The sequence below is a fragment of the Pelobates fuscus genome, chromosome 4 (assembly GCF_036172605.1).
Source record: "Pelobates fuscus isolate aPelFus1 chromosome 4, aPelFus1.pri, whole genome shotgun sequence".
In the NCBI taxonomy this organism is placed as follows: Eukaryota; Metazoa; Chordata; class Amphibia; order Anura; family Pelobatidae; genus Pelobates; species Pelobates fuscus.
In genome coordinates this window covers 24,877,667-24,891,235 of record NC_086320.1, presented here as the reverse complement: position 1 = coordinate 24,891,235, position 13,569 = coordinate 24,877,667, and the positions used below count along the sequence as shown (strand labels likewise).

At 40.4% G+C, this 13,569-nt stretch overlaps 1 protein-coding gene across 2 annotated transcripts in view; it reads right to left on the bottom strand.

Moving 5' to 3' along the window:
• Window positions 1-13,569, bottom strand: part of COL22A1 (collagen type XXII alpha 1 chain) — a 321,826-nt gene that overhangs the window by 172,470 nt on the left and 135,787 nt on the right. For both annotated transcript variants that reach the window (XM_063451032.1, XM_063451033.1), the window contains exons 6-8: window positions 6,228-6,351; window positions 5,124-5,399; window positions 3,394-3,474 (exon numbers count right to left, since the gene is read on the bottom strand). In XM_063451032.1, the coding sequence (XP_063307102.1) occupies window positions 3,394-3,474; window positions 5,124-5,399; window positions 6,228-6,351 (481 nt within the window). The remainder of the gene's footprint in view (window positions 1-3,393; window positions 3,475-5,123; window positions 5,400-6,227; window positions 6,352-13,569) is intronic.

The window sequence follows — 13,569 nt, the reverse complement described above, 5'->3', positions numbered from 1 at the left end:
CTTCAAGCAGGTTTTTATCCCCCACCTCCCATGACTCCTCTCCTGCAACTGTCAAAAAATACCTACTAAGCCCTCAATTAATACTTTTCAAACAACCTACTTCGAACCCCTACTTCTACCCTTTGTGTCACTATACCCCACTCCCTCTAGAATGTAAGCTCATTGAGCAGGGCCCTCCCCCTCTCTGTTCCTGTACGTCCAGTTGTCTGGTTACAATTACATGTCTGTTAGTCCACCCATTGTACAGTGCTATGGAATCTGATGGCGCTATATAAATAATAAAATAATAATATTGGGGTTAAAAATTCCTCTACGTCTATGATGATCATGTTTTTTTTTTGTTTTTGTTTTTAAAGGAGCCTTTTGGATATCAAAGTAATTGTTTCTAGTTTATTTTAAAGCTCCATTAGGATTGTTAAGGGTTTGTTAGACAACTGTGTGCCTTCCATCTCTGTTTTATCACACTCTCAATACGCCACTCATGAAGAACAGGAATAGTGGACTGAATGCCCATGGGTCCATTCTAGTTTGTATTCCCTCTCCAGCACTACATTTGTGTCCCACATGTGTGGGATCCTTCACAGATTTTATATGCTATATCGTTACCCTCCCACTCACGCAGTGAGAAATAAAGAGGGAGAAAGTTTTGTCTCCTTCCTGTTTATTAAAGATGCTCTTACATTTAAAAAGTATAGCAAGATGGCCGCTTAAATCATAATGTCAATCTTACTCAATGAGTCGGTATTGCGTGATGATACATTCAAGCTTACTGTAGAAAAAACACTCACAGAATATGTCACGATAAATAATAATAAAGGAACGTCCCCTTTATCAGTGTGGCAAGCGCATAAATCAGTCATGCGTGGCAAAATATGATGTAAAAACTAAAGATTATAGAATATCACCAAAACTATAAAACTTCCAAACTCCTAGCAACTAAACTATGTCAAAAGAGAGCATATACAAAAATCCCTTATGTCCTAATTGAGAAAGGGAATAAACTCTACAATCCACAAGACAATACTGAACTAGCACGATACTACAAAAACTATACAATTTAAAAGAGGAGGATACACTCCACCAACCCACAAACAAAGAAATTAACCCATTCCTAACCAAAATCAAAATGCTCAGCCTCTTCCAAGCCCAAAAAGACAACCTCCAATCTCCAATAACAGAACAAAAAATTATGACTACATTACTGGCGCTAGGAAAATCACCGGGACCAGACGGTTTCCCGAACATTTATTACAAAACATATGTAAATAAACTAGCCCCACAACTACTAAACAACGTTTTGAACAATGTTGCATCAAGAAAACACCCCGACAAACATGCTCATGGCAGACATCACCACCCAATTGGTTTTGTGAAAAGCAGACAGGGAGGTGATGGCACGCAAAAAGTGTTGGACCTGGTGCAGACGTTGCAGGGAGGGGGAGACAGTGTATTTCTGCGGAAAAAGGCATTTAACAGATTGCACTGGCCCTTCCTCTTGTCGGTGCTGCGTAAGTATGATTTCCCGAAAGAATTTCTGTTGGTGGTTAAAGCTCTATACAGCAACCCAGCTGCCAAAGTAGCTGGAGGTGGCTTCACTTCTATCCCCTTTGAAATCTCCAATGGTTGTAGGCAAGGCTGTCCACTCTCACCTTTACTATGTATATTAGGACTGGAACCACTCACGTCACTTATAAGAGAAAACCCTGACATTCATGGCATCAAAGTAACACTGAATACAAGCTTATGTTGTTTGCGGATGATGTCCTTCTCACCCTAACAATATATATATCTATATATCCCTGCCTGCCGTTACCAAAATACTACTGGAATATAGCCAATGCTCGTATTATAAATTAAATGTGTCCAAGACACAGGGTGTTAACATTTCAAAACAAACGCCGCAAAGCCTAAAATCTTAACACCCTTTTGGTTGGAGAACGGACAAACTCACTTTCCTAAGGATAACCTTCACACCCAATACTCAACACATTTCTAAAGCAAACTACTGCAAACTATTGGGAGAAATAAAAACAACACTATTTAATTGGAAAGGAAAATACCTCTTTTGGATGGGCTGCATGGCAGCTATCAAAATGATGATAAATTCCTAAATTCCAGTATTTATTTCAAACCCTTCCAATCCAAATCTCCATATCCTATTTCAAAGAAGCTAAAAAAAATGCTCAAAAGCTGTACAAAGCTCCTACAATAACGGCAAATACATTTTACCAAAAAACTGCAGATGACGGGATGAATGTAAAAAGCTTACACATATACTACCAGGCAGCCAATATAAATGGCATGGTACCAGCCCAACTCCAACAAAAATCACCTCAATTATGTAATGAGGGAACATACACTCCTATCCTTAATATGGCTATCAAAACACATTAGACCCAAGAAGGCACCGATGTTGCCCACCACAACTACAACCATTTATGTCTGGGACATAAATAAACATAAATGCTGCTCAGGGAGCCCATACTCACAAGCCATGCCCACCTCGGCCTTACATTCAGCAATACCTAACTTTCTAGACAACACACCACACCAGACTCTTAAATGCCAATGTTCAAAGTCTCGACAACCGAGTTCATGAATGTTCATAAATGTTCATAACTGTTCAAAAACGTTTATAAGTTCAAAATGTTCATGTTCATGTTCAAAATGGTACAGAATGGGTCTTACCATGATGTCACTTGTCATACCATAATATCATCTGTCAACCATACTTCCACAGAGCACCGTTATCACAATGGCTCCTAGCAGTTTCTGCCAGGGTCCCAAACACCCTTTGGCATGTACACCAAGACCATAGTGACAGTGAACTCTCACCATGGAAGTGCTGTCTCTCCCACCCTTACCCTACTCCTTCCCTACCCACTAACTACCTTTTACCCCCCTCGGTTGTACAAATAATATTCCCATTGTTGTATACTGTAACACAACATATATTGACTGACCCTATATATTAATGCTACTGTAATGAACTTATTCAAAGCATATTGTATAACCCGTTAAACACTGCGCACGATGTGAAACTAAAAATTGCATAATAAAAAAAAAACTTCATATTGACAAAACAAAGATATTTGTCTTTTATTCTTATTTGTCTGTTTGCACTTTTTTATTTCTTTTCTTTCACAATTGGTTTTTCAGCAGGCCTAAATTGATAACTTTAGTTAATAACCATGTAACTGACTTTTGTTTAATCTAATCTGTCAATTTTACTAAAATTTTGCAATTCCGCTGCATATTTGAAGTTTAGAAAAACTTCCGTTGGCTTTCTGGTTATAGTTTCCACATGTTTCTCAATGTGGTATCTGCTCAGCGCACTTGCTGTTAAGTCATCGTTCCCTTAGTATGTATATAAATAGAAATAGAATTTCTTACCGGCCCATTAGGAATATCGCAGCAGGTCTCCAGCTCAGCGTGCCGAGAGTCACAATATATAACGATCCTCTGCAGATCAAACTGAAAACAGAAATGAAAAACAAGTTAATTATAAAACACGAACAGAATATTGGTACAAATGAGCATTTGTTCCAGCTGCTGGAATTTAATTATCTGTTGCCTCTTTAGATTGAAAGCTCCATGGGCAAGTGGCCAGTATCCCCAATGCACAGTGATTTTGTTACTTCCTTGTGATATATTTGTTGTCATTTTGTGTCACATGTTAACAGTTTTCTTCGGGAAAATAACATATACAAAAATACAAAAACATGGAGGAAAAGCTGTGTATTTTTGGTGCTGGCGTCCAATGACTATTAAATTATGCAGCTAAATCATAAATTTCACAAGATACTGAGAAATTAGAGAAATCAAAATTCTTCCCAGTACCCGAGCAGCTGGAATGAACGGCTTTAATCTTCATTGTGACATAGTACGTTGAAAAGTGGTCAAATCCTGTTACTCGAAGACAGTAATAAAATATTGCTGAGCAGGTGTGTACTATTTAGAACAGATCAAATGTGCAATCTCATCTGCTCTGAGTCTGACTTAAACTGACTAAATTGCCTCATGCTTCCAGCGGATCAAATTGGGCATGTCAAGTTTCTATGCACAGAACTGGCTGTGAGAAATCTGAATTTCTTTCAGTCTTAAATGACCACTATAGGCACCCAGACCACTTCAGCTTAATGAAGTGGTCTGGGTGCCTGGTCCAGCTAGGGTTAACCCTTTTTTCTATAAACATAGCAGTCTCAGAGAAACTGCTATGTTTATATTAGTGTTAATCCAGCCTCTAGTGGCTGTCTCATTGACAGCCGCTAGAGGGCTTGCGTGCTTTTCACTGTGAAAATCACAGTGAGAAGACGCCAACGTCCATAGGAAAGCATTATAAATGCTTTCCTATGAGACTGTCTGAATGCGCGTGCGGCTCTTGACGCGCAATGCGCATTTAGCCGAAGAGGAGGAGGAGTGGAGGAGGAGAGCTCCCCGCCCGGCGCTGGAGAAAGAGGTAAGTTTAACCCCTTCCTCTCCATCCAGCCCGGCGGGAGGGGATCCCTTAGGGTGGGGGCACCCTCAGGGCACTATAGTGCGAGGAAAACGAGTATGTTTTCCTGGCACTATAGTGGTCCTTTAACAGTGTTCATTCATTCTTTGACACAAAATTGCACATCGAACTCCAAAGAATCATTCTTGGGCAATATGACCAGTAAAACTTTAATGGTAACTATTACTTGAATTATTTTTGTTTTGGTTATTTGTGTTTTATTTTATTTTATTTTATTTTTTTATTTATTTTAATTTAATTTTTTTTTTTGTATGCTTTCTCTCCTATGCGCTATAACCTCAATTCAATATTTTTGGATACATTTTCAAATAATTTAGTATTTTAAAAAAATATAAAAAAGTTTTTTTTTCCAATATAAATTTTTAGATGTGATTTTTTATATATATATTTTAGCTTATGTACAAATGTTAAACCATTTGAAAAGCTTATTCATAAATATTTTAATTTGAGACCTATATTGGATAATATATTAAAGCAAACAAAGCATTTTTCACATACGGCAAAATAACTATTACAAAATCCAGTGAATATTTTAGTTTGAAACATATTACCTATATGGAGTTTAGAATAAGTCAATTTAATTTCCCCACCATTCTCCGTTACTTACATCAACAGGTACGCTGTCATAGAGACGTTTGCCGATCACTGTTTTTCCTTGAATGTCAATATTCTCTCTGTCTTCGATTGGTAAGGTCATCACCAGTTTGCAGTCAATGTAGAGGGAGACCGTCTTCGACTGCACACTGAGGGCAATCTTATGCCAGTTTCGATCAAAGATTTCGCTAACTTGCGCACTTCTAAAGACAGTCTTCACAGCATCCTTTGTGAGTCCAACAGAACTGTACTCCAGAGCTTTATTTTCTCCATCAATCCTCAGAGATACCTTTTACATTAACAAGATTCAAACAATATATATATACACATCACATTAACGAAGATAATGATTGTCCGTTTAGAAATGAAAAATACAAAATCTGCCAATGAAAGGGTAATAATGCCTGCCTGAGATTAGTGGGAGTTATACTCCCATCATGCTGCCATTTTAATTTAGGCCCTCCTCTAATAGTGTGTGTGTGTCTGTGTTATTTTGTGACTTGTTTTCCTTTTGTGTGTAAAAAACCCCCAAAACAAAAAAAATCTTTTATGAATTTTTAATCTGTTGTTATACAGATACACATTATTGATAGTTTATATATATATATATATATATATATATATATATATATATATATATATATATATATGTGATATTATTGTATTGTTGTATTTATTGTTACTGGCCTCTGATATAATATTTGTTACTTCAGGCTTTGTGGGTGTAGAACAAACATTAGACTGGGGAAAAAACAGACAGATAGAACAGTTTTTTCCCAACCCAGTCCTCAAGGCACACCTACCAGTCCAGGATTTAAGGATTACCCAGTTTTGTCTAAGGTGTTTTTAGAAAAAAAAGAAAAAAGACCTTAGACAAAACTGGGTAATGCTTAAATCCTGGACTGGTAGGTGTGCCTTGAGGACTGGGTTGGGAAACACTGAGATAGAAACGGTTTCATCCTCTTTGGGAATGAAATGGTTACATCCCCAGTCTGTACAGCCCGACATATTTCCTTTAATTACTAGAATTTGCAATGGCAAAAATACACAGATAACCTGAAAAAGAAGCCCTTACTATCAATGATTAGTGGAATATTAGGAATGTTTCCCATTTTACCTGAGGGATTCCGTACTTGTCTATGATTTGCCAGATGTACCAATCCTCCCTCCTCGACGCTTTGCGGAATCTGAATGTAGTCACGAAGGCATATTCATCTGGAAGCCCCTGCGGAAATATATCCCTATAAAATGACAACAGACGTCTTGCGTTACGTTCTCTACTTCATTGGTATTGGAAAGTTAGAATAATAACAATGTATAATGTATTAGTTATTTATTCAGAATGTTTCATGATTCTCAATGTCGTACTTGGAAGAATTAAATAATAATAACATTTTTATTTACAATACTCCGTTTTCTACAGAACTGTTCAATGAGTTCACAAGAAAAATAAATTCTACTAATAAATTTAGCTTACAGAAACAGGAGGCAGTGATGGGGCTGCTCGAGGTGATTATAAGCCAAAGTACATTCATATCTCGGAGCTCATTCAGAGTGTCCGTCCAGTAACAGTAGGTGTCAGTAAAGGCTGGGAGCTCTGCAGTCCCATACAAACTCTTTCCCAAGCATTCTAGCCTATTACCGATACATCTACACTTTCAAGCGCCCTCTACTGGCATACTGTGGAAGCAAAAGTGGTTTCAAAATATTTAATCATTCAACTCATCCCTTACATATACACCCACCCTCTGATACTGCAATAAGCTTCTTTTTTTTTTATAGAGTCTGAATAAAGAATTGTATTGTGAAAATTCCAACGTGTTTTAAATGTGCTTTTCTTTTATACAAATGGAGCATTATGTTTCAGTTCTAAAATTACAGTGAAAAAAACTGCCCCATTGGTTTGGAGTACAATATATCAGGGAACTGCTGGCTTTAAGATGGTTGGACTGAAGTCTGTCTGCAGAGAGGGTCACAGCCAACTGGACTTTGCTTTAGACACCTTGACAGCTCGGAACGTTGGGCAGGTAGACTTGTTCAAGGACAACTCGTGAACAAGATGACCTAAAATGTTGTAGTGACTTTTATTAATTGACAACTAGGCTTTAGTCTGACAAGATGGTTAAAAGAAAGGTCTGAGTTAAATAAAATACATATTGCTTAATGTCCTTGAACAAGTCAATTCGAATAAAAATACACACCTCTCAACATATCAAATGGACAAAGAGGGACACTTTAATTTTAGTGGTGTGAGTGAGGTTGTGGCCAGGGGCAGGGCTGTTCTGAGAAATTTTAGGTGACTTACCAATAACAATTTATAACTAAAATGTAATTTATAACCAGAACAATGTATCTCATTTACACAGACTGATTTCTAAACACATTTATTGTAGTTTAAAGACACATTACTGTATTATTGAGTGAAGCTGTTATATACTCTAAACCAGGAATAAGGAGCTCCTGGAAAAGAGAGACATTAGGACAGATCATTTTTTTTATTATTATTATTTTATTATTTATATAGCGCCATCAAATACCGTAGCGCTGTACAATGGGTGGACTAACAGACATGTAATTGTAACCAGACAACTGGATGTACAGGAACAGAGGGGTGGAGGGCCCTTCTCAATGAGCTTACATTCTAGAGGGAGTGGGGTAAAGTGACACAGAGGGTAAAAGTAGGGGTTCGAAGTAGGTTGTTAGAAAAGTATTCATTGAGGGCTTAGTAGGTAATTTTTGACAGTTGCAGGAGAGGAGTCACGGGGGTGGGGGAAAACCTGCTAACAGTTTAATTGATATGCTTTCTTGAAGAAGTGAGTGCTCAATGATTTTTTTAATGAGTGGAGACTGGGTGAAAGTCTTACGGAGAAGGGAAGGGAGTTTCAGAGAACTTCTAGTGAATGTTTTATGACTGTGTCCCTGAAAGGAGGGACAGAGGGATTTGGGTTCAAAATAAGTACTGTCCCTCCTAAATCGGGATGCTTGTCAGATATAAAAATGTCCATATATAGGTTTTTCAAAATTGCTTACCTAAACCCCTAAAATCCTTTCTAAGCTGATCCACCTCCTTTCTGCCCAGAACTAAAAATTTTGTTCATACTGGGCAGCGTCCAATCAAATTATTCTCATAGATATAGAGTATTTGATATCTGAACAAAATTCACATATGAAATAAAATTGCTATTAGTAAACAGCCCCACTAATGCTTAAATACCTAATTCCTCTGCATCACACATGGTGTCTAATCTGGTGTATTCAGAATCACACCTCTGCTGAGCCTGTGACATTCGAAGACACAAGAGCCTTTACAGACACCGACATGTACCTCTTTCTTAATATGTGTCGTATTAGTGAATATACATATATGATTGATAATATGTGTGTCATTTTGTATTGGTAAAAGAGCGTATTGTCAGTCTCCCTTTGATGAACATAGGGCTGGCTTGGCGTATCGAATATTTATTGTTTATTAATTAATACATTTACACTACTTTTCAATATCGCGAGTCACACTAGTAAATCTCATCACCTTTTTAAAAGAAGTATAAGTGTAAATCTTTTTCTTGCTCACGCTGGTCCTTACGTGCACTAATAAATCGAACTGAATATGCAGATTAGCATTATTTAATTTTTTTTATGCACCTTGGAAAAGCAATATATACACACAATCACTGCTTTATGTGCTAACTCTGCCTTCAGTGATTCAAATAAATGCTTCTATATTTTAAAACTAAAAGTGCTTGGCATTAGAGGGGGTTAAAATAATTCAGAAGATTAATGTAGTGAATTCAACAAGCTTGCAGTAGGGTAAACGTGAAAAAAAAAAAAAGCACATCACAGACTATTGTAAGGGCCAAGGGTGTAATTAAGCCAAATATGAAACTTGCTGTTTTCTTTTTATGCATATTTTAACTTTTGACATTTCTATCTCTGTTGTCATTTCATCTAACAATAAATGAAGTATGATAACTATTTCATGAACAGGAATTTAGTGGGTGTCATGGAATCTGAATTGGCCACGCTATTCGTGTAATTATGGGGGCCACACACGGACTCGTTGACACATTTTAGTTAAAAAAAAAAAACAGAAAAGCTATCACTTTAGCCAATGTTGTAGATAATAGTAGCTTCTTCTCATAACAGGTAGCATTCCAGATGTTTAATTGGTGCTTAGTCTTTAAACCTTGAAATTTAGCGATTTAAAAACTGAATTGCAAAATGTAGATTAAAAACAGCGAAGCTGTTACAACAGCAGAGTTGGAGCCTTCTCTGGATTGATAATTTTCGCTGAAATATTCCAATTTGTTTTTCATTTGTCTCTAATGCATAACCAACTCACATACGTTGACAAACAAACAAGAAACCCTAATAGAATCTAGCATCCTTATACAGCAAAAAATATTCAAAAACTATCCAGGATATTTTGAACCAAAAGATATCACTGGATATCTGAAATCCAGAACCAGTTGGGTACAATTCTTACCATCTACCCACTGGAAACAAAAACAGCTAGCAGTCATATAGTAAAACAATCTTCTGTGTAATAGTTAACACATATTGTACATGGCCAGCCTCCACCATAAAAGTAAACAAAACAACAACAAAAAAAAACATATGGGCTTGATGTAACCTTTACCTGATTATCAGAAGGACGTAGTCTTACACTAGCCCCCAAGCAGACATGCTGTAGATGGGGTATATCATTTCAACATTGCTAGTTGCCTACCCTATAATGGGAGCTCAGGCTACAAAACAAGAGTACTGAACATGATACATTTTTTGGAATATCTTCTATCACAAATCCCTATAGCTGGCAGGATAATGAACAACTAATAACCAATAAACTGGGCCGGCGCTACCTGTAAGGCGGACTAGGCAGCCGCCTAGAGCGCCCCTTGGGAAGGGGCGCCGCCAGGGGCGCCGGCCCCCCTCATCCTGCAGCCGCCTGAGCACTCTGTAAAGAGCCTCAGGCGGCTGCAGCTTTGCCTGGGCTGGTGCGCCCATGAGGGCGCACTGCCCGGGTGCAGCATGAGGAGAGGGGCTGACAGGAGGGAAGCGCTCAGGGCTCCCTCCTGTCACTTCCTCACTGTAGGGTGGCACTTTCTTTTAGTCCGGCCGGGTACAGAAAACAAAAGCTCCCTGTACCCGCGGACCATACAGAGCTCGGCCACGCTACAATAGAGGTGGGGGGGAGGGATAAATTGAAAGGGAGGGGGGGAATTGAAAGGGAGGGGGAGAAATTGAAAGGTGGGGGGAATTGAAAGGGAGGGGGGAATTGAAAGGGGGGAATTGAAAGGGGGGAGAATTGAAAGGGGGGGATACATTGAAAGGGAAGGGGGGAATTGAAAGGGGGAGATACATTGAAAGGGGGGTAAAATGAAAGGAAATGGGGGAATAAATTGACAGGGGGAAAAAGAAATTGACAGGGAGGGGAATTGATGGGGGAGGGAGGGGGAATGAGAGTGGGGAGGGGAGAAGAGAGTGACAACGGGGGAGAAGAGAGTGACAAGGGAGGGGGAGAAGAGAGGGACAAGCAGGGGAGAAGAGAGTGACAAGGGGGGGAGAGAGGGACAAGGGGGGGAGAAGAGAGTGACAAAGGAGGGGGGAGAAGAGAGTGACAAGGGAGGGGGGAGAGATTGACACCCATCACACACACACACAATGCACCCCTTACACACAGAAAAACACACACAGACACACACACAAGCAATGCAACCATTACACACAGTGCGTCCCTTGCACACACAGAAACATAAAATGCATTCCTTACACACACTCAATGCACCCCTTACAGACGCACACACTGCATCCCGTACATACACAGAAACATACCTTGCAGCCCTTACACATACAAACACAGATTCACACAATGCATTCCTTACACACATATCAGGACATCCCCTACACACTCCACCCCTTGTGAACAAACTCATTGGTGAAACATGAAGGTGGACTCTGGGACCCAGTGTCAGGATCGGGACAGGGATCCAACACGCAGGGTACAAAGAGTGGAAAGGTACGTATACCGGGCCTTAGAATGGCCGGACTAACGTACCGAGAGTGATAGAGAATAGTCAGAGACAAGCCGAGGTCGAGGGAACGAGAAGACAGATAAGCGAGAGACAAGCCGGGTCAAGGGATAAGAGGGAAACAGGGTAGTACAACAAGCCGAGTCAAAACCAAATAGAGCAAACTAGAATACCAGAGCACTGAGTGACTAGACAAGCTAGAACCACGACAGGGCAATGAGCTGAAGAGAGAAGCAAGCTTAAATACCCTGGCTCCGGATGGTAAGCACGCCTCTGACAAGTGCCGATTGGATATCGGACACTTGAGTGACAGATCGCTCGTGATAGCGTCATGACGTCACGTATTGAGCGTCCTGCTAGAAAAGGGTGTGGATTCCTCGCGGCCGGTGTTTAAGTGGCTGGATGAACCGCGAGGAACGGAGGAAACAGCTCGCCTGGATGGATAAACCACCAAGTCTCTACCTCTCTTAGAGGTAGAGGCCTCAGGTACCCTGACAGTACCCCCCCTCTCAGATACGCCCACCGGGCGGAAGGAACCGGGGCGAGATGGGAAGCGGAGGTGAAATGCTCTGCGAAGGCGAGAAGCATGAACGTCCTCCTGAGGTACCCAACTCCTCTCCTCAGGACCATATCCCCTCCAGTTGACCAGATATTGCAATTTTCCCCTTGAAATTCTGGAATCAACGATGGAGCTTACCTCGTACTCCTCCCGACCCTCCACCTGAACAGGACGAGGCGAGGAGACCTTAGAGGAGAATTTGTTGCAAATAAGAGGTTTCAACAAGGAGACATGAAAAGAGTTAGGGATGCGTAAGGCAGGTGGCAGAGCAAGGCGATACGCAACCGGATTGATACGAGTGAGAACCCTGTAAGGGCCTATGTAGCGAGGAGCAAATTTCATAGATGGAACTTTTAGTCGAATATTCTTAGTACTTAACCATACCCTATCCCCAGGAACAAAAACAGGAGCAGCTCTTCTATGCTTGTCAGCGTGTTTCTTGAACAACGAGGAACTATGTAACAGAATTTGCCGAGTCTGATCCCATAATTTCTTCAGGTTGGCGACATGATCATCAACCGACGGTATCCCCTGAGAAGAGGAAACCGAAGGAAAAATCGAAGGATGAAAGCCATAGTTCATGAAGAAAGGGCTAGAGCGAGTTGAATCGCAAACAAGGTTATTGTGTGCGAACTCCGCCCAAGGAATCAGACCGACCCAATCGTCCTGGTGTTCGGAAACAAAGCAACGCAGATACTGTTCGATTTTTTGATTGGTACGTTCAGCAGCTCCGTTAGACTGAGGGTGATAGGCCGAGGAGAAGTTCAATTTGATGCCCATTTGAGAACAAAAGGATCTCCAGAAACGTGAGACAAATTGAGAGCCTCTATCAGAAACAATCTCTGAAGGAATCCCATGTAGGCGAAAAACCTCTTTTGCAAAAATCTCCGCCAATTCAGGAGAAGTCGGAAGTTTAGGTAATGGCACGAAATGGGCCATCTTAGTAAATCTATCCACCACCGTGAGAATAACAGTCTGTCTCTTGGAAGCAGGCAAATCAACGATAAAGTCTATGGATAAACAGGACCAAGGTTTCTCAGGAATGTCCAAGGGGTGTAACAGGCCACATGGAGATGCATGAGGTAGTTTAGTTTTTGCACAAGTTTCACAAGCTGCGACGAACTCCTCAATATCTTTTCGAAGTGAAGGCCACCAGAAATCCTTGGATATCAAAGAGTATGTCTTGTGAATACCAGGATGACCAGCTACTTTACTTTCGTGAAAACATTGTAAGAGCTCCAGTTGAAGTTCAGGAGGAACAAAGTTTCTTCCCTCAGGAGTGTTTCCGGGAGCTAGATGTTGTGACTTCAAGATCTGGTCAAGTAGCGGAGAATGAATTTTGAGACTGGTATTAGCAATAATATTGCATTTGGGTACAATGGAGGACATAAGTGGTTCAACTGAAGCAGAGGGCTCATATTGGCGAGATAGCGCATCGGCTTTAGAATTCTTTGACCCAGGTCTGTAAGTCAGAACGTAATTGAAATGGGTAAGAAACAACGACCAACGAGCCTGCCTGGAGGACAACCGCTTAGCCTCTCCGATATAAGACAAATTTTTGTGGTCAGTTAGAATGGTAACAGGATGTAATGTACCTTCCAATAAATGTCTCCACTCTTTCAAAGCCTTGATAACCGCTAGTAATTCTCTGTCACCAATGTCATATCTGCTTTCAGTACCGGTCAATTTTTTAGAGAAAAATCCACATGGATGTAATGGTTTATCAACCCCCAACCTTTGAGATAGGACGGCACCTAAACCAGTCTCTGATGCGTCTACCTCAAGTAGAAAAGGCAGAGAAGTGTCGGGGTGAACTAAAATTGGAGCGGAAGCGAAAAGCTCCTTGAGAGTTTTGAACGCAAGGAGAGCTT